This window comes from Musca domestica, unplaced genomic scaffold (genome assembly GCF_030504385.1).
Source record: "Musca domestica strain aabys unplaced genomic scaffold, Musca_domestica.polishedcontigs.V.1.1 55, whole genome shotgun sequence".
NCBI lineage: Eukaryota > Metazoa > Arthropoda > Insecta > Diptera > Muscidae > Musca > Musca domestica.
Genome location: NW_026712355.1, coordinates 1,501,152 through 1,521,332, shown reverse-complemented (window position 1 = coordinate 1,521,332; position 20,181 = coordinate 1,501,152). Strand labels below are relative to the sequence as shown.

General features: G+C 33.7%; 1 protein-coding gene across 1 annotated transcript in view; it reads left to right on the top strand.

The window, feature by feature from the left end:
- Nucleotides 1–16,745, top strand: part of LOC131800574 (PH and SEC7 domain-containing protein-like) — an 84,866-nt gene extending 68,121 nt beyond the window's left edge. The window contains exons 8-14 of the mRNA XM_059128505.1: nucleotides 1,530–1,722; nucleotides 1,784–1,959; nucleotides 2,026–2,123; nucleotides 2,189–2,464; nucleotides 4,680–4,817; nucleotides 4,902–5,188; nucleotides 16,667–16,745. Of these exons, the coding sequence (XP_058984488.1) occupies nucleotides 1,530–1,722; nucleotides 1,784–1,959; nucleotides 2,026–2,123; nucleotides 2,189–2,464; nucleotides 4,680–4,817; nucleotides 4,902–5,188; nucleotides 16,667–16,709 (1,211 nt within the window). The 3' untranslated portion in view covers nucleotides 16,710–16,745. The remainder of the gene's footprint in view (nucleotides 1–1,529; nucleotides 1,723–1,783; nucleotides 1,960–2,025; nucleotides 2,124–2,188; nucleotides 2,465–4,679; nucleotides 4,818–4,901; nucleotides 5,189–16,666) is intronic.
- The last annotated feature ends 3,436 nt before the right edge of the window (nucleotides 16,746–20,181 follow it).

Sequence of the window (20,181 nt, the reverse complement as noted above, 5' to 3'; positions counted from 1 at the left end):
TCACCCGAAATCGGATGAAGATATAGTATATGGGAGCTATATCCAAATCTGAACCGATTTCGATAAAATTTAAAACAGCTATTCCTGTGCTCCATCTAATACCTGGTACCAAATATCACGGTTGTGGAGTGAATATTACGAATGTAAGGGACTAAAACACTAAATCGGATGAAACCTATATATGGCTGCTATATCTATATCTAAACCGATTTTCACTAAATTTGATATACTTGCTTCTAGGCTGAATTTGGTCCGATGTACTAAAATTCAGTCCATTTGGACTTATATCGGCCATTTGGTGCACAATTAATCCGAAATCGGATGAAGATATATATGGGAGCTATATCCAAATCTGAACCGATTTCGATAAAATTATAAACAGCTATTTCTGGGCTGTATCTTATATCTGGTACCAATTATCATTCTTGTGGAGTGCATATTACGAATATGAGAGGCTTAAACACCAAATCGGATAAAACATATATATGGGAGCTATAGCTGTTTCTGAACCAAATTTGTTGTATTTGCTTTAAGGCTAATCTCGGTCACATGTGCCAAAATTCGGGCCATTTGGGCTAATATTGGCCATTTGGTGGTCAATTAACCCGAAATCGGATGAAGATATATATGGGAGCTATATCCAAATCTGAACCGATTTCGATAAAATTTAAAACAGCTATTTCTGTGCTCCATCTAATACCTGGTACCAAATATCACGGTTGTGGAGTGAATAGTAGGAATGTGAGGGACTTAAAGATCAAATCGGATGAAAGATATATATGGGAGCTATAGCTATATCTGAACCGATTTTCTCCAAATTTGATATACTTGCTTCTAGGCCGAACTCGGTTGGGTGTGCCAAAATTCAGGTAATTTGGACTGACAGTGGACATTTGGTGCACATTTAACCCGAAATCGGATGAAGATATATATGGGAGCTATATCTAAATTTGATCCGATTCTCACCAATTTCAATAGGGTTCGTCCTTGGGCCAAAAAAATATTGTTTGGAAAATTTCATCTCAATCGGATAATAAGTGCGACCTGCATTTTGTTCACAAGAATACATGGACAGACGGACTGACATGCATAAATCGACTCAGAAAGTGATTCTATGAAGGTTCTCAAATGTAACTATGGGTCTATCTCGTTTCCTTCTCCATGTTACAAACAAATGCACAAAGACATAATACCCTTACCACTATGTGGTGTAGGTTATAAAAATTGGACTACCTTAGGTCGTATTTATAGACGTCCATCAGTTCGCTTTATAGTCGGCCACAAGGTCGTCTTGTTGGTGCCCATAAGGTCGCCTTTCTTGACGTCCATAAAGCCGTCTTTATTATAGACTATCTTAAAGTTGTATTTATAGACGTCCGAAGTTCAAGTATGGTTATAAAATGGACTTTTAATTTTTTTTTTTTGCAAGAGAATATTTTTACATAAATATTTGTTTACTAATTTGGTTAAAATATATTTCCAATTATTTTTATTATTATTATTATTAATTTACTTATTTCCCTTTCCAGATGCCGTTCACACCTTAACCTGTGCTATCATGCTACTCAATACCGATTTGCATGGCCAAAATATTGGACGAAAGATGACATGCAGTGAATTCATTGAAAATCTAGCTGAACTCAATGATGGTGACAATTTTCCCAAAGATATACTCAAGTGTTTATATCAGGCCATTAAAACCCAGCCATTGGAGTGGGCATTGTAAGGATATCGGAGACTTTCTTCTTACACAAAATTTAATTTGGTATTACTTTTTTTGCAGGGATGATGATGCCAATGATTTGGCCAAACAACAGTCTGACAACAAAAATAGTGTACAATCTACTGCGCATTTAGGACAAAATCCATTTTTGGATTTACCCGAAACCACAAATGCTGTGGAATACAAAAAGGGCTATGTTATGCGGAAGAGCTGTTACGATGCAAATTTCAAGAAAAGTAAGTCAGGGAAAAGATATCAATTGAGATTTGTTTAATGATCGATAATGATTTTTTTATTTCCAGCTCCTTTTGGCAAGAGATCATGGAAAATGTTCTATTGTACCCTCAGAGATTTAGTATTATTTTTGCACAAGGATGAGCATGGTTTTCGCAAGAGTCAAGTATGATTTCCTTTTTTCTACTTCTTTTTTATAGAATTAATTTATATAATTTGTTTTCATTGCAGATGTCTGATAACCTACATAATGCCATACGCATCCATCACGCGCTGGCAACCAAAGCAACGGATTACACGAAAAAACAACATGTCTTTCGTCTACAAACTGCCGATCAAGCAGAATATCTATTCCAAACGAGTGATTCAAAGGAATTGCAATCCTGGGTGGAGACTATAAATTTTGTATGTGCCGCCTATTCAGCGCCTCCTTTAGAAGGAGGCGTGGGTAGTCAAAAACGTTTCCAAAGACCACTGCTACCTAGTTCGCATACTAAATTGTTACTGGTAGGTAGACTTTGTCACTTTTTTTCAGTAAAGTAAAGGAATGAAAAATACTGGAGACTTTAAACATAGTCAAAAGGTGGATTTTGAAGATGCCCAAAAGGTCGCTTTTTAGATGGTTTTAATCCATTTCCATTTTGTATTATCGTTTTTATAAACGGCCATGTGGGGATCTTAAAAGACTGCCATAGGGTCGTCTTTATAGATTTCCAAAAAGCTCATCCATAGGGATAAATTTATAGATAAATCATAACTTTTCGTCTTTATAGACGGCCATGAGGTCGTCTTTATAGGCGTCCAAAAAGGTCATATTTAAAGAGGCCATAAGGTCGTCTTTATAGACTACCCTACGACGACCAAAAAGGTTGTCTCTATAGACGTCCAAAAAGGTCGTCTTTATAGACGTCCAAGAAGATCGTCTTTAAAGACGTCCAAAAAAGCATTTTTTACCCTCAGCCATATGGCTACATTACATCGATTTCATCAAAACTTGGTACATCGAAATATTAATATCAAATTTTGATCAAGTTCGGAGATGGGCAATATCGGTTCACTCCTTCTGGTACCTCCCGCACAAAACGTCAAAATTTTCAAAGAAAATAATTTACTGCACAGAAAGAGAAAGGATAATCCGATTTTGCTCCAACTTTGTAAATCCTAATTTTTCCATCAGTGCTACAACAGGTGCGAAAATGGAGAATATAAGATAACTTCATCCAATACTTTCCCAAATACCAAAGGGTCAAAATTTTGAATAATGATAACTCTTATAAAATATGATGTAAGTGTCCGATTGTCTTCAAATTACACACATCACAATATTTTTATTAACCCAAGGTCTGGTGTGAAGATGGAATATATCGGTCTACTCCTTCTGGTACCTCCCCCACAAAGGGTCAAAATTTTGAATAACCAAAACGATCATAAAATCCGAAATAAGCATCCGGGTCTCTTTGTATTTCACACATCACAATATTTTTATTAGCCCAAGCTCTGGTGTGAACATGGAATATATCGATCCACTCCCTCTCGTACCTCCCCCACAAAGGGTCAAAATTTTGAATATTCACGATGCTCATAAAATACGAAATTAACATCCGATTTATTTCAGACTTGCTACATCTCAATATTTCCATCGAAACAAGATCTGTTAAAAAGATGGTAGAAATCCGACCATTCCTTCTGGTACCTCCCTCACAAAGGGTCAAAGTTTTGAATAACCAAAACGATAATAAAATCCGCAATAAGCATCCGGTTCTCTTCAAATTACACACATCACAATATTTTTATTAACCCAAGGTCTGGTGTGAAGATGGTAGAGATCGGTCCACTCCTTCTGGTACCTCTCCCACAAAGGGTCAGAATTTTGAATATTCATGAAGCTCATAAAACACGAAATTTACATCCGATTCGATTCAGACTTGTCACATCTCAATATTTTCATCTACACAAAATTTATTATAAAGATGTTAGATATCGGACCATCAGTGCACTCCCTCTGGTACCTCCACCACAAAGGGTCAAAATTTTGAATATTCATCAAGCTCTTAAAACACGAAATTAACATCCGATTCCATTCAGACTTGGCACATCTCAATTTTTTCATGAACACAAGATCTGTTGTAAAGATGGTAGTTCATATCTCCCTCTCTCTCTCTAAATATTTCTCTTATCCAGAAATTTGAGACGAATATGGAATTTATCGGAATTTATGACTTCGCATAAAATTGGATATAAATGTTCGATTTCCTTCAAATTTTGCAGATACCAATATTTTTATCTGTATTAGATGAAGTATGAAAATAGAATACTTCGGTCCGCTACATCTGATAACTCACGCATATTTCCATATTTTCCAAAAATTTGCACATATCTCATATAAAGTACAGGAAATAGTCCATATAGTCCAAATCTGTCACGTTGTAATGTTTATATAAGTCTCAGGTCAGATACGAATTGGTCAATATTGTCCAACTGCTTCGGAACCTCCCTCTCCCATAAAGAGCCAACAGTTTTAAATAATCATAACTCAAGTCGGGGAGTATACCTCTGTCGCAAAAACCGACTGATACTATTTTACTTGTTATAGACTACCTTAAAATCTGTACCTGAAGATGGCCTTTGCAGCTAACCAGAAGGAGCTCATATTTTTTAAAATCATTAACATTTTTTAATATTTTTCTAATGTTTTTTCTTTGCTTTTTTTTTCACTCTACAGAAAGAACAATTGGAGTCACATGAACAGCAATTAGCAAAAATTGAAAACACATTGATGGAACATAAAAAGGGTCCCATACCAACAAAAGGCTTAGCTTTACAAAACTACAAGGAAAAAGAAGCATTTTTACAATATGAGGTGAGGAGATTACAAAAAAGGAATTACAAAAATATAAAATATTAAACATTTCCCTTATCTTTCTCCCATTTCATTGCCCTGCAGTTACGTCGCTACAAGGCGTATGTGTCAATTTTAACAGCTAAGATCTTAGCTGACCAACAGCAGCAATTCGAATTGCAACAATCGAATCAATTAAACGAAGAAGATTCGGATAAGTTTTTTAAAATACAAACTGCAACAGCTCCTATACGTTTACAACCAATGACATCAGCATCCTCCACACCCATAACAACAACAGCAGCAGCACCAAATAGTATTAATGCTAATGATGAACAGCAGCAGCAGCAGCAGCAACAAGAACATCAATCATCACAACCATCTGGAAACAGGTACAGTACAAATAATCGTGCTGCCATTTATCGCACAGATCAACAACAAGATCTTGGCTGACGTGTAATGGGAGTTTTCTCAGCTTGTGTGGTCTAAATGTGTTTTCTATTTTTTTTATTTTTTAATTTTTTTGTTGTGTTATCCTTAATTTCTTCTTCTTTGAAGCAAACGTTTATGTTTTTTTCTTTTTATTGTGTCTCTTTTTTCATTAAGTTTTCTTTAACCCTTTGTTTCTTCTTTTTTCTGTTGCATTTTTGAACAAAGTCCAAATTTGTTTGTTTTATTTTCATTCCATTAAGAAATCAATTAACCTGCGGCCAAAACACTAGAGTTAGTTCACAAACAATTAATCATGTTTTTGGTACCTTGTCGTTCCGACTATACAGGGGTTGTCTTTTAATTATTTCTTTTTTCAGTTTAAAACATAGTTCTAGAAATGCCCCAAAAATTAGTTATCTCAATTCATAGAAGAAAAAACCCTGAGGTTATGGTACTCAAATTAAAGGTTATTATAGTCTAGAAGAGGAAAGAAGTAGGAGACATGTATTTATTTGGTATTTAGTCCACGTTTTTTTTTTTTTTTTTTTTATTGTTTGCCGTTTAATTGTTTTGTTAAAACTTCAGAATCAACAGAATCTATCCAAATTATTTATATATTTGCCTGGGGTTTATGGATCATTTGAGAGAGGCGTTGGCCTAATAGCAAAAGTAATCAATTTCTTCTAAAAATTACAGGAAAACCCCGAAAAGATTTCGAAAGCACTGCTAAAAATATGTGACACGTGTATGGGCGTTTTGAAAGTCTAAATCGAACGGTGACCAAAATAGGGCAAGGAAGTTAAGCAAATTTATTCTTTTATACCCTCAAATATTCTATAAAGGGTATATTAGCTTTGTCATTCCGTTTGTAACTCCTCGAAATATTCATGAGCTCCTCGAAATATTCATATTGAGGGCGGATATATCTATGTATAATACTTTTCATGAAATATAGGGCCTTAGAAATTTCCAGAACTGTGTCTAAATCTCCCTATTACTTTTTTTGACAACTCCATAGCATCTATTGACTTTCGGTTCCACCCCGGAAAGATGGGAAAAATAATAACTCATAAGAACAGCTTATAGCTTCCTTCTGAAATTGAATATCATCAACAGAGGTTGGGCTCGGTAGTTTATATTTCTTTCATATCTTCAGAGAACAAACAGTATTTGGTTTGGTTTAAAGATGCACTGTTACAACGAAGTCGACAACTGGTTCACATGGAGACCTTTGGACCATTGTGTTCATCCTCTAACATTAGTATAACTGCTTTCCCAGTAAAAGTGATGGGCGTTTGCGTCACATCGTACTACTACCTCTATCCAACCTTACTGTGGTGATATCTCCATTACTGGTGCCTATTTTTGAACAAATAGGGATCCTGGACCAAGGCGGTATCGATATTTGATGCATTGAGGTTTAGCTGGCAGACTCCTTTACAGCTTCATTTATGGGAAGTGAAACAGAATCCTTCGCAGATCAAGGCTTAGCAGAACCCTCGAGGCCTCTTCGGCCTTGTATGTGGCTACTTTAAGTACACTGTATATCGCTGTTCATAGTAAAGAAATTTAGGACATGCCAATTTCCAGTGTCAAGACCAGCATTCTCCTTCTTAACCTCTCAATCTCCTTTGACTCCATTATAGGATACGTTAAAGCCGCCACTCCGCATGGAATCTCTGAGACAGAATCGCCGACGGTTTTGCTAACTTCCCAAAGGGCCATTAACTTCGGAAATTATGAAGCCTACAGATTGAAGATGATCCTGCTTCGGGTTTTGGGACTTTGCGAAGCATTACCGACAAGATCGACTTTCACGATCCCTTTAGAGTTCTTCCCATTATCCTTCTTTGTCGCCTTTCACCGTTGTAACGGGTTTAGACGATCAATCTCGGCTGATTTCAAGGATTAAACAGGTCTTGATTACTTCTTTTGACTGGTAGATTGACAGTTTTGCCTTTTTATACCCTATACAGAAGGTGGTCAGGTTATTTTCAGGCCTATTATTTGCACATACGAGCAAACTAGGCCTGAAAATAAGTATGCAAAATTTGATCGAAATCGGTTCAGATATAGTTAAAGTTCCCATATGTAATATTATTTGATTTTAAAACATTAGGGCACATAACGAGGACATATTGTATCCGCAAACTGAAGTGAAAAAACCAACCGCTCTTGAAAAACCATTTCCCATTTTCATTGAGTGAAAAGCCCTCGGCAATTATTATTTCTACAAGGGCATGTCATTCAAATTAAGTAGCTATTCCTTTGCCAAAAATAAGTAGCTTAGTTGGGCAAATAAATAGGTACCTATTTCAAGTGGCATGCCCTTGTTAATCGGTAGTAATCCGATTTGTAATGAGTGTTTTTGCTAGGAATTTATGTTCCGTAAGACAATAACTTATTTTCATATGTTTGGGGATTTGAATTTTGCCCAGTTGGAGCATCTGAGGTTTCTGTAAGGCTGTTTCGTTTATTACCCATAATACTTGTAAATGTATTGCTCTGCAGATACAAGAGGGCAGTTTTCTCATAAGGGAATATTATATTATAAGGATATCCTTCAAATTAGTTTTTGATGATTTCTATCACCTGCCTTACCGGGGTTTGAATTGAGGCCTTATAATCTTTAAAAGTTAACTGGAATAAAATAAGCTATGGACTTAACTCTGCCATTGGTTTTTTTTAATCCCCCCAAGAAATGGTGGACAATTATAGAAGACCCAGTTTCACTTCACTACAGTATGCTATCTTGTTTCCCACTAAACATTAATGGATCCAAATAATGTAAAGAATTTAGTAAAACGTTGCCCATGTAGACGTTTTATTTATAACGTCGACTTAAAGACAATGATATAATTTTTAACCAGTGGCCATGAAATAGTCCATCTTGACGCCAATAAATCATACAAAATTTAAGATTAGTAACTTATCCAACCGGGTTAGAATTATAGTACTTCCTATGTACATTATTGTGGTAATTAATTTTGCTTCTTCTTCTACAATTTATATTTTGCAAACAGTTTTTATTTTGTATTATTTTATATACTATATTTTATTTTAATTCTTTTTTATTTAATTTTTTAAAAAAATATTTTTATTTCATAATTTCTTTGATCATAATTTTAACACAAGCTTCCATATATTCCCCCGTGCATTCTTTTTAGTTTTCTTCACAATTAATTTCTTAATTAACCTTATTGTAAAAATGAAAAACATTAAAAAATTATGTACAGTAATTCTATGCTATCTCTTCTTCCTGCAATAATAGTAATATTATTATTAATAATATGTTAAATATCATCCTTATACATAGAAATTATGTAAGTTATGTTTAAGTATAATTTTTATATTCATATATTTATATATATATTCACATCCGTTGTACATACTTTCCAACAATAATAATAAAAGAGAAAAACAACAACAATAGTTTCCAGTAAAATTGCGCATCTAATTTATATTCTCTATTTGCTTTTCAACACATCTCCGATTTTCTCATTTCAAATATGAAAAATTGTCTATTTTCAGAACTTCTAATTTTAGTATATTAAGTTTGTCATTCCGTTTGTAACACCTCGAAATATACATTTTAGACCCCACAAAGTATTTATATTCTTGATCAGCATAAAATTCCATGTCGATTTAGCGATGTCCCTTCGTCTGTGGAAATCACTCTAGCTTCCGAAGGAAATAAAGTACGTTAATAAAATTGTACTCAAATGTATATTATGTCTGCAAGGCTTCTGGTATTGAAAATGGGTCATGTAGCTTCACGTTTTGGTATAGCCCCCATATAATGGTACCTCCCTATTTTCGGTATTTTTGTGATTTTAGCAACATTATTCACCGGAATAATTTCAAATTTGGTATTTGAAATTTGTAATGAATATTACAGCCTATGACAGAAAATTGTCTGTGCAGGTCCACGTCTTAGTATAGCCTTGATATAACGGTACATCCCGATATTCGGTATGTTGATGATTTTAGCGACATTTTTCACCGGAATTGTTTCAAATTTTGTTTTTGAAGTTCGTAATGGATATTACAGCCTATGACAGAAAATTATCTTTGCAGGTCCAAGTCTTCGTACAGCCCTCATATAACAGTACCTCCCGTTATTGGGTATTTTGATGATCTTAGTGATATTATTAAATTGTTTCAAATTTGGTATTTGAAGTTCGAAATGGATACTACAGCCTATGACAGAAAATTGTCAGTGATGTCCAAATGGACTAATATATGAGAGAAATATATCCTCCTCTGAATCGATTTCTACTAAATTTGTCGAGGCATTAGTGCCTTTTCAATTCGGGCTTGTATTACCCATTTTGGCGCACAATTAAATTAAAATCGGATAAACATATGCGTGGGAGCTATGTCCAAATCTGAACCGATCTCAATAAAAATTTGGTAAAAGTATTTCTATGCTGTATTTAATATATTTTCCTGAATATCTTGGTTGCGGAGTGCATATTACGGCTGTGGAGAACAAATCGGAAGAACCAAATATATGGGAGCTATAGCTATATCTAAACCGATTTCGATCAATGGGCTAATATTACACATTTGATGCAGAATAAAATGCAAATCGGATGAAGACATATATGGGAGCTATGTTCAAATCTGAACCGATCTTTATAAAATTTGGCAAAGGCATTTTTGGGCTGTAGTTGATATATTTTCTCAAATAAAATTGTTACAGAATGCCTAATACGACAGCGTTGAGCAAAAATAACAAATCGGATGAACAATATATATGGGAGCTATAGCTATATCTGAACCGATCTTCGCCAAATTTGACATACTTGTTTCTAGACTCAATTTGGTCGTATTTGCCAAATTCCATCCGATTTGGGATAATATTACGCGTTTGGTGCGCAATACAAGGCAAATCGCTCGAAGGTATATATGGAAGCTATATCTAAATTTTGACTGATTATCTTCAAATTCAATAGAGTTCGTCCTTGGGTCAAACATATGATTTGTGCAAAATTTCATTTGGATCGGGCAATAAATGCGATCTGTACTTTGTTTACAAAAATACATAGATAGACGAAAGGACGGACATGGATAAATCGACTCAGACTTTGATTCTATGCAGATCATAAAAAGGAACTATGGGTCTATCTCGTTTCCTTCTGCCTGTTACAAACAAAATACACAAAGACATAATATCTTCACCACCTTGTGGTGTAGGGTATAAAAATCTTGCTGACGTGAATGTTCGCGCATGAATGTTCCACAAAAAGCATTTTTCTCTGATTCTTTTCCATACCTTGTGATTGGCATTTCTTGCACAACTTGGTGCACCACCACCACCAGCCCAGTCATCGCTAGTAACCGTAAAAGTAACCTAACGCTAGTAACCTAAATCCTGATAGAATTTGAAATTTCGAACCTATTTCAAACCTAAAAAAAATGATAATATTTTGAAATGAGAAAACTTTGTATATAATTTGTATTTTTTCAAACTCTCTCCCCTCTCCCCATTTACACATACACAGCATACATAACTCTTATTTTAAACTGTATTTATTTTATTAATTAAAAACAAATACAAAATATTTTCATATTTTTGTTTCAACTAATTTCAGATATGATATATTATACTGATTTGTTGTTTTACTTTCTAAAAATTAAATTGAAGTAAAATTGCCAAAAACATAAACCAACTTCGAATTGAAAAACAAACCACATTAACTGTGAAAACTCGTAATGTTTGAGAAAAAACAAAACAACGTAAAGATTGAAATAAAGTATTGATATTAAAACCGAAAAACTGTACTTAGACAAGTAGCACAGCATTAGCTATTATCGAATCATTGATAACAACAAAGAGAAACCTCTCCTTAAACGAGAAAGATAGAAATTGAAATTGTAGAAAATAAGAAAATTAATGTTTTTCTTTTTATTCGACCTTTTTATATTTTAATGAAACAACAAAGACCTCAAGCTCGAACAACACTTGTTTCATTAAAATAAGAAAATTTTGAAAATCCCAGGTCGTCATGGAGTCCCTTCAAATCTCCACTGTTCTGTTATCACACAGAGTAAGGCTGGCCGAAAGCGTAAATTGACTAATCCTTGTAATATCCTTGATCTGAAGTATTTATTCAACAAGACCTTATTATGATGATTATGAGATGGTACAATGAAATGCCTTGATGACCCAAACCATTGGCCTACAACGATGGTCTCACATTAATAAACCAGTAATGAGGAACAGTCAAAAGTCGGGCGGGGCCGACTATATTATATCTATGTATGCATATATATGCATATTTCGTAGAGCTCCCGTAAGAATATAATTTATTTGTAGTAGACCATACCACCTATCAACATTTGGCTTTAGTGCTGTCATAGTTTGGTTTCAGAAGGAACTAATATATGGGTGGCATATACAACTCTGAATCGATTTTCACCAAATTTGACGAAGACATTTTAATCTTTTATACCAACTAACATTGCTATAGAGTGCATGATATCACTTCGAGATGGATTATATTAAAAAATATATATCGGTGCCGAGCTAAACCAAATGAAAATATGCGTCCCGAAATTCACTCCATATGGACTGATATTAGCCAAATATGGCACAATAAACCTGTAAACGGATTATGGATATATATGGGAGTTATATCCAAATCTTAACCGATCTCGATAAAATTTGGCAATAGTATATCCGAGGTCTATATGATATCTGGTACCAAATATCATACTAGTGGAGTGCATATTACGCATGTGAGGAACTTAAAACGCCAAATCGGATAAAACATATATATGGGAGCTATAGCTATATCTGAAGCGATTTTCTCCAAATTTAATGTACTTGCTTATAGACTGAATTCGGTTGGATGTGCCAAAATTCAGGTCATTTATACTTATATTGACCATTTGGTGCACAACTAACCCGAAATCGGTTGAAAATATATATGGTAGCTATATCCTAATCTGAACCGATCTCGATAAAATTTGACAGAGTGCATATTACGACTATTTCATGTGGAGTGCATATTACGCATGTGAGGGACTTAAACACGAAATCGGAAAAAAATTTATATATGGAAACTATAGCTATATCTGAACCGATTTTTTCCAAATTTGATGGACTTGCTTCTAGACTGAATTCGGTCATATGTACCGAAATTCAGGTCATTTGGACATATATTGGCAATTTGGTGCAAAAATAACCCGAAATCGCTTGAAGAAATATATGGGAGTTATATCTAAATCTGATCCTATTATCACCAAATTCAAATTAGATCATCCTTGGCCCAAATAAATATTGTTTGGAAAATTTCATCTCAATTGGATAATAAATGCGACTTGCAGTTTGTTCACAAGAATACATGGACAGACGTACTGACAGACTGACATACATAAATCGACTCACAAAGTGATTCTATGAAGTTCCTCAAAAGCAACTATGGGTCTATGGTTTGGGTCATGTAATAGACGCTCATATCTGATTATCATCAAAATGAGGGTCTTGTTGAAATTTTACTCCGGATCCAGGATAAGCTAAATATTAGTTCTTTTTCCCTCGCGTCTGTGGCCTTGACTCATCTTCCAGTCACTGCAAATTGTCTTGCATACAGGAAAACCGGAGGAGGATAAGAAAAATAATGTTTTGACGTGGCTTCCTCTCCCTCTGGTTTGGGTCATGCAATAGACGCTTATATCTGATTATCATCAAAATGAGGGTCTTGTTGAAATGTTACTCCGGATCAGGGCCAAGCCAAGGATTAGATCTTTTTCGTTCGTGTCTATGGTCTTGACTACTCTTCCAGCCACTGCAAGGTGTCTTGGCTATAGGAAAACCGGAGCAGGATAAGAAAAATATTGTTTTGTCGTGGCTCTCTCCCTCTCTACCAAAAAACTTCAACTTTCTTATCAATATAATTTCCAGTATCTGCCATAAAACAAATTTGAAAATTTTAATGAATTTAAATCAAAATAAGTGAGTTAAAAAGAGAGAGAGAGAGAGTCTCGAAGAATGCATTCATCGGCTCCAAACTTTCCTTTGAACATTTTCATGAAATTAAATCAAACTAAGAGAGAGAGAGAGAGAGAGAAAGAGAGACCGGAAGAATGCATTCATCTGCTCCAAACTTTCCTTTGAACATTTTCATGAAATTAAATCAAACTTAGTGGGTTAAGAGAGAGAGAAAGAGGGAGAGTGTCCGGAAAAATGCCTTCATTTGCTCCAATCCTTCCCAAATATTTAATTTCCTTTAATTAATTTTAACTTAAAATACAATTTCATTATTTAAAAACTCCTCAAGATTTAAAGAGAGGTTTCCCAAGTCACCTTGACTTTCAATCACTAGCAGCAGCACTGTCACTGAAGAAATATAAAAATGAAACGAAAATAACATTTTTAAAACAACAAACCCATAACACATTTATATTAATAATAATAGTTATCAAAACGTTTTTTATAAATAGCATTTTAAGTGGTTGTTTGTTTCCATTTAGCAATCAATATTTAAAAATCCACAATAAAAAGTAAAAAACTGAAAATTGAAATAAAAAAATACCATGATTTTACATAGGCATATATGTAGAGTTTATTATTATGTAACATAATATAAAAAACAAAACTGAAACCATAACAAAATCAAGTGTTGAAGAGACTTAAAAAAATATTAAAAAATAATTGAATATTACAACAACAACAAGTAGAATAGATATTAAACAATTTAGAAATGATTCTAAACAAATAGCAGACTTTTTGTAGAGCCATCACCATTCTTGCCCTCTTTCATGCAGACCTTTAAACCCAACCCTCCCCCCACATCCACATAGGACAATGTTGAAAAAAATATTATACAATTAGAAAACTAAAGGTTATTGATATTCACTAACATTATTTATTGGTTTAAACTTATTTTGTAATTGTAATTTCGAAACACAAAAACAAGTTGTATTGTTTTATTTTTTTATTTAAATATATATTGTTTTAGATCATTTCAATTAAAATTCCATGTCGTTTTCTAAATTTTATTAAGAAGAGACTTGTCAGAAGTCAGTACGATGACCAAAAAGAAAATAAGCTTGCAAAACGAGTACGCCTTGTCTTACACTCATTTCGGTTTCGATGAGAGCTTTCCTACCATTAACGTAGTTGTCCAGCCAACACTTGACACAATTTCGGCATAGGTAACGACATCGGAAATTGTCCATGAAAGATCGAGCCTTAAAGAAGTTTTGAAATAAAAAAATGTTGTACAATTCGGACTTGAATCTCTTTTCACATATTCATTTAAAAAATGACTGCTCAATCAATTTATTGTGAGTTCTTTATTGCCCTAGCAAAACCTCGACGACATATTCGTCGTACCATATACTTGTTCAACATAAAATCCTAAGCCATTTCAAGCCGGCTTCTCTTCTGTTTTCCAAAATAGAACCCAAACTTTCCTCTTTGATATTTGGTATTGAAAAATGTACACATAGCGGCAAAAATTTATTTTTATACCCTACACCATATAGCGGTAAGGATTGTGTCTTGTGTCTTTGTGCATTTGTTTGTAACATGGAGAACGAAGCGAATTAGACCCATAGTACAGGTCGCATTTATTGATATATTGCCTAAATAATTTATTTCGCCCGAGGACGAACCCTATTGAAATTGGACATAATCGGTCAAGACTTAGATATAGCACCAAACGTGTAATATAAGCCCAAATAAAATGGAACTTTGCACATACGTCCAAATTAGGCCTAAAAATAAGTATGCCAAATTTGATTGGAATCGGTTCAGATATAGCTATAGCTGCCATATATGCTGTTCATCCGATTTATTATTTTTGCACTCCCCAGCCGTAATATGTACTCTGTAACAACGAAATTTTGGGGGAAATATCAAATATAGCTCGGAAATTTGGCAGTTACGCCCAAAGTGAGCCTAGAAATAAGTATGTCAAATTTGGTGAAAATCGGTTCAGATATAGCTATAGCTCCCGTATATATTGTTCTTTCGATTTGTTCTTTTTGTCCTGCGCACCCGTAGTATGGATTCTGTAACAATGATATTTGGGAAAATATATCACCTACAGCTCAGAAATACCTCTGCCAAATTTTATCAAGATCGGTTCAGATTAGGATATAGCTCCCATATATATCATTAACTGATTTCGGGTTAATTGTGCACCAAATGGCCAATATAAGTTCAAATGAGCTGAATTTTGGCGCATTCTACCAAATTTAGTCTAGACGCAAGTACATCAAATTTGGTGAAAATCGGTTCAGATATAACTATAGCTCGCATATAAAAAATTTCATCCGATTTGGTGTTTAAATCCCTTAAATTCGTAATATGCATTCGACAACAATAATATTTGGTACCACATATCTTATAGAGCTCGGAAATACCTTTGCAAATTTTATCGAGATCGGCTAAGATTTGGATAAAGCTCCCATATATATCCTTAATCCGACTACAGGTTCATTGTGCAAATAATTTCTAATATCTGCCCAAATGGAGTGAATTTCGGGACGTACGTTTCTATTTTGTGGAAGTTGGCTCCATCTCGAAGTAAAAAAGAAAAAAAGTATTTGAATTTTAAAACGGTATAATTAGAAATTAACAACGAATGACTTGAAAATATCAGTAATGAATTAGGATTTTATATTCTATAGTAGGGCAAAAACAGTTATTCCGAAAAATGAATTTTATTCAAAACATTCCCGACTGCGCGTCGCCTTATTTGAAATATTGTTATGGGCATTGCATTAGTTTTAACTACATTTATTTACAAATTAATATTTCAATTTCTTAATTAATATTCAACATTAAAGCGAATTTGCAAACTTGCAGGAGTGTATAAAATATCAAGGATTGTTTTCTTTTTTTTTTCAAACTCCCACACAGCGGATCATCTAATTTCTGTATTTGCATTAAAGTAGACATACGATGCAATGTCTTTTATTTCATAATTGTGTGTTTCCTGTTTTACCACCTTCCAAATACCTTTTGTATATATAATCATCATCATCATTTGTGAACATTTCATCCTTTTGTGTCCACCTGCCGCCATTCGTTCAATGTTGTTGTTTTTTCATGGCCAACCAGGAAAATTATACTTTATTTGGCTTTTTTAGCAGATCTTCATTTCAAATTTGTTTTCCTTCTTTTCTTTCTTTCTCTTTTTTTCATTTGTTGTGTTTTTTCTGTTGGTTTCTTTTCATTCATTTTTTGTGCTTTTGTGGCTTTTCCCATTGGATTAAATCCCAAATATTACATTTGTTGGCTGGTTGTTGGTAGTGTTGTCCTCTTCACAACATTGTTGATCTTTTTAGAGAAGTTCTCCATTAGCAGTTATTTTTGTAATTGTTCTTCTAAAATGTTTTTGGAAATGTTTTCAAAAAAACCAAAATCTTTTTTTCTCTCTTTCTCTATTCTGTTTCTCTGTTTCGTTTAATTTTTACAGATTTTATTGCTGTTTTGCCTGGCTGTCGTGCATATTTTCCTAAAAAAAGAAAAAAGTTTTTTTATTCCAAATTCTTGCAAGCCAGAATAATAAAAAAAAAAACACAACCACCATCCCCAACAAAACAAAAAAACACACTCACCGAGCACATTACAAAATAGTGTTGTTTTAAAGGTAACCTCTCTTCTTTTTTGGCACCCAAAACTGATGCTGATAATAATAGTTATGATAATAATGACGATGATTATGATGCCTAATGATGTTTTACTGTGGTGCTCGTTCTTTGTTTTCCCCCTCACAATTAGTTGATTGAAATTTTGTTTTCGTTTTTCACCAATTTTTCACTTTCCAAAACCTCTTATGTTTCAATTTAATTTTAGGTTTTTTTTAGAAAATATTATAAGATCTAAAAAAGAAGACGTTTTTGAAATTTTGTTTTTGTGTGTCAAACGTGCATGCCCCGCGAATGATATATGGGCTATGAGATACAGTTAAAATGTTAAAATTTTGATAATTTTGTTGTAAAAATAGGAAGTATTGATTACAAGATGAATGGAATTAATTGTTTATTTATTTAAATTTAATATAATTTATTAATTTTTGTTTATTATAAACAAGCATTTCTCTCCATGGACGGTTCCAAAAACTTCTATACATGACTAGTTTTAAACTCTACAGGGAAATTAACCAAATTGGCCTTTAATTTGAGTAAAGTGTTTTTCATCAAACTATGTTAAAGGAGTAATATTTGCAACACATCAAATAGGTCCTTTTAATTTGGAATAAGTAAAAAAGCAGCTAAGTTCGGCTGGGCCGAACTTTTAATACTTAAAACTTAATAAAACTTGAAAAATTTCCAGAAAATATAGGGTCGTGCATAAGTAATATTTTATCATAGGCTCTAGCATGGTAAAATGAATTCAAGGTATCGCAGAACTTCCATATGAGTTAAATTTTTATATTTTTCTGGCTTCATATGTCAACTTCATTTGCTTATGTGTGTGCCTTCTTTTCAATAATAAAAAATTGTTCAGAAAATATTCTAATTCGGGTGTTTTCAAAATGCATATTGCAACGAATGCATCGACAAAATCTACAGTTTTTGTCACGAATAAACCATAAGAGATATATAGAACATGATTTTGAAAAGTAATTTTTACCTTTCATTCAGTTTTCGCGGTTTTAAATTATTTATTCAAAATCAATGCAACAAGTTGTTTGCTTTTTTATTGTTTTGATAGTAATTCTGACATTACAAGCCAAACAGTAGACCTCTATACTTGCAATTTTTTCAAAATTAGTACCCATTACGAACTTTAAATACGAAATTTTAAACAATTTCGGTGAATAATGTCCCTATAATCATCAAAATATCGAATATCGGGTGGTATCGTTATATGGGGGCTATACGAAGACGTGGACCTTCATACGCAATTTTCAGTCATAGGCAGAAGTAGCCATTACAAGCGTCAAACACGAAATTTAAAACAATTCCATTGAAAAATGTGGCTAAAATAATCGAAATACCGAATATCGTGAGGTACCGTTATATGGGGGCTATACCACATCGTGGATCTCTATAGCTCATCTTCAGACTTGACCTGACTGCAGACAAAAGACTGACCTGTGCAAAATTTTAGCTTCCTATCTTTACTCGTTTTGACTCTAGCGTGATTACAACAGACAGACCGAAGGACGACCAGGACTAAATCGTCTTAGAATTTTACGCTGATCAATGAGTTACAACGGAATGACGAACTTAATATACCTTCCATACTATGTATGGTGAAGGGCATAAAAAAGCTACCAAGAAACCCAGTTGAATTTGACTGTTTAGTTTTGTATTTTCAAATTTTATATTGCTCCACAGACTTATCGAAATGTGTTACAATTTCGAATATTTACCTATATTTGAAATTAATTTATTTAAGTTGTTTAGTTTTTATAAAAAACGACGAAAACACTTTACATTGGCTTAACGATAGGGTACACAAGGTACGAAAAAGACCCTTAAACGCCGTTGCCATTTTCTCAGTCATTTCTCCTCAATGTGTTATTATTGCAGGAATTTTCTCTCGAGAAAATTGTGTTTGCTTTTTCTTAGGAATACTTTATGCAAACTCCCTTCAATTTTGCAAAAGAGTTTTTTCTGGAAAAAATACAATTTTGTGAGCACTCGTGATGCCTATCATTTCTCCCTCCCAATTATTTTACGAGATGAATTTTTGTTAATATGATAAGAATCTAGGGAAAAACAGTGAAGTTATTTGCTAAACTGTTATTCATGATTTAGCCGACTAAAAACAGAAGTCATTTTCAAGCATTTTTTACTACTCTGAGTTTTTGAGGTTATATTCAAAAATCTTTTGTAAACAAAATTAGTCTTACACTTTTTTTATTCTCTCCACCATGGAAAGAAGGGTGTATTAACTTTGTCGTTTAGTTTGTAACACCTCTAAATATTCGTCGTTTTAGTATTGCAACCTATAACGATATCATCCACTTTACGGCATTTTTAAAACTCTAGCTTCATTATCAAAACGATTTTTTACTTGTTATACCCTACAACACTATGTGTTGGGGGTATTATAAGTTTGATTTGGCCAAAAATTATGTAACACCTCGAAATATTGATTTCCCACATAGGAAAATATATATGGATCTTCCTAGCTCACCGAGCTGAGTCGATCTAGCTATGTATGTCCGTCCGTCCGTCTGTCCGTCTGTCCATGTTAATTTGTAATCACGCTACAGGTCGCAATTATGGCCCGATCCTTACGAAATTTTGCACGAAGGTGGGGTTAAGGTCAGAATAGAAGCCTATTTCTTTTGGAGATGATCGCCAAATGTTTAGGGGTTGAAATGGACCAAATACTGAAAAAATGTCGGATTTTGCAGTAGCTATACAGGTCGCAATTATAGACCAATCGACGCTAGAGTTAAGGGCGGGGAAGAAGCCTACCAATTTGGGTGGTCATCGGATAATATTTAGCGGGTAAAATAGACCATATTTTTGTGTTGAAAAAATTCGAAATTTTTCATTAAACCGCGAATATTTTAAATACCGGCGAAATCACAAAGCCATGACAAGGTTACTTCTGACCTTTACATTGATGTTAACATCCAGCAAATCGGATATATAGCGAAATATGTGCGATATATATGTCTATCAAAGAAGATATGCTTGAAAGATCTCTTATATGTCGAGAACGGCTGAACTGAGTTCGACAGTTCTCATTAATTCAGAATGGCCTCTTGGCAGGAAAGAAAAAATGTCTAAAAAAATCGCATAAAAATATCTCTCTAATGATGAAAATATTGATTTTGTAAAATTTTCTCATATTTTTTCAATTTTGTCATATATTTGGCATATTTTCATTTTGAATTAAACATTTGGTAATATTTTTACAGCTAACAAAACTAAGTAGTTAGGATATCAGGATATCATATACAGATCGCATTTATGAGCCGATCCTTACGAAATTTTGCATGGGGATAAGATGAGGGTCAGAATA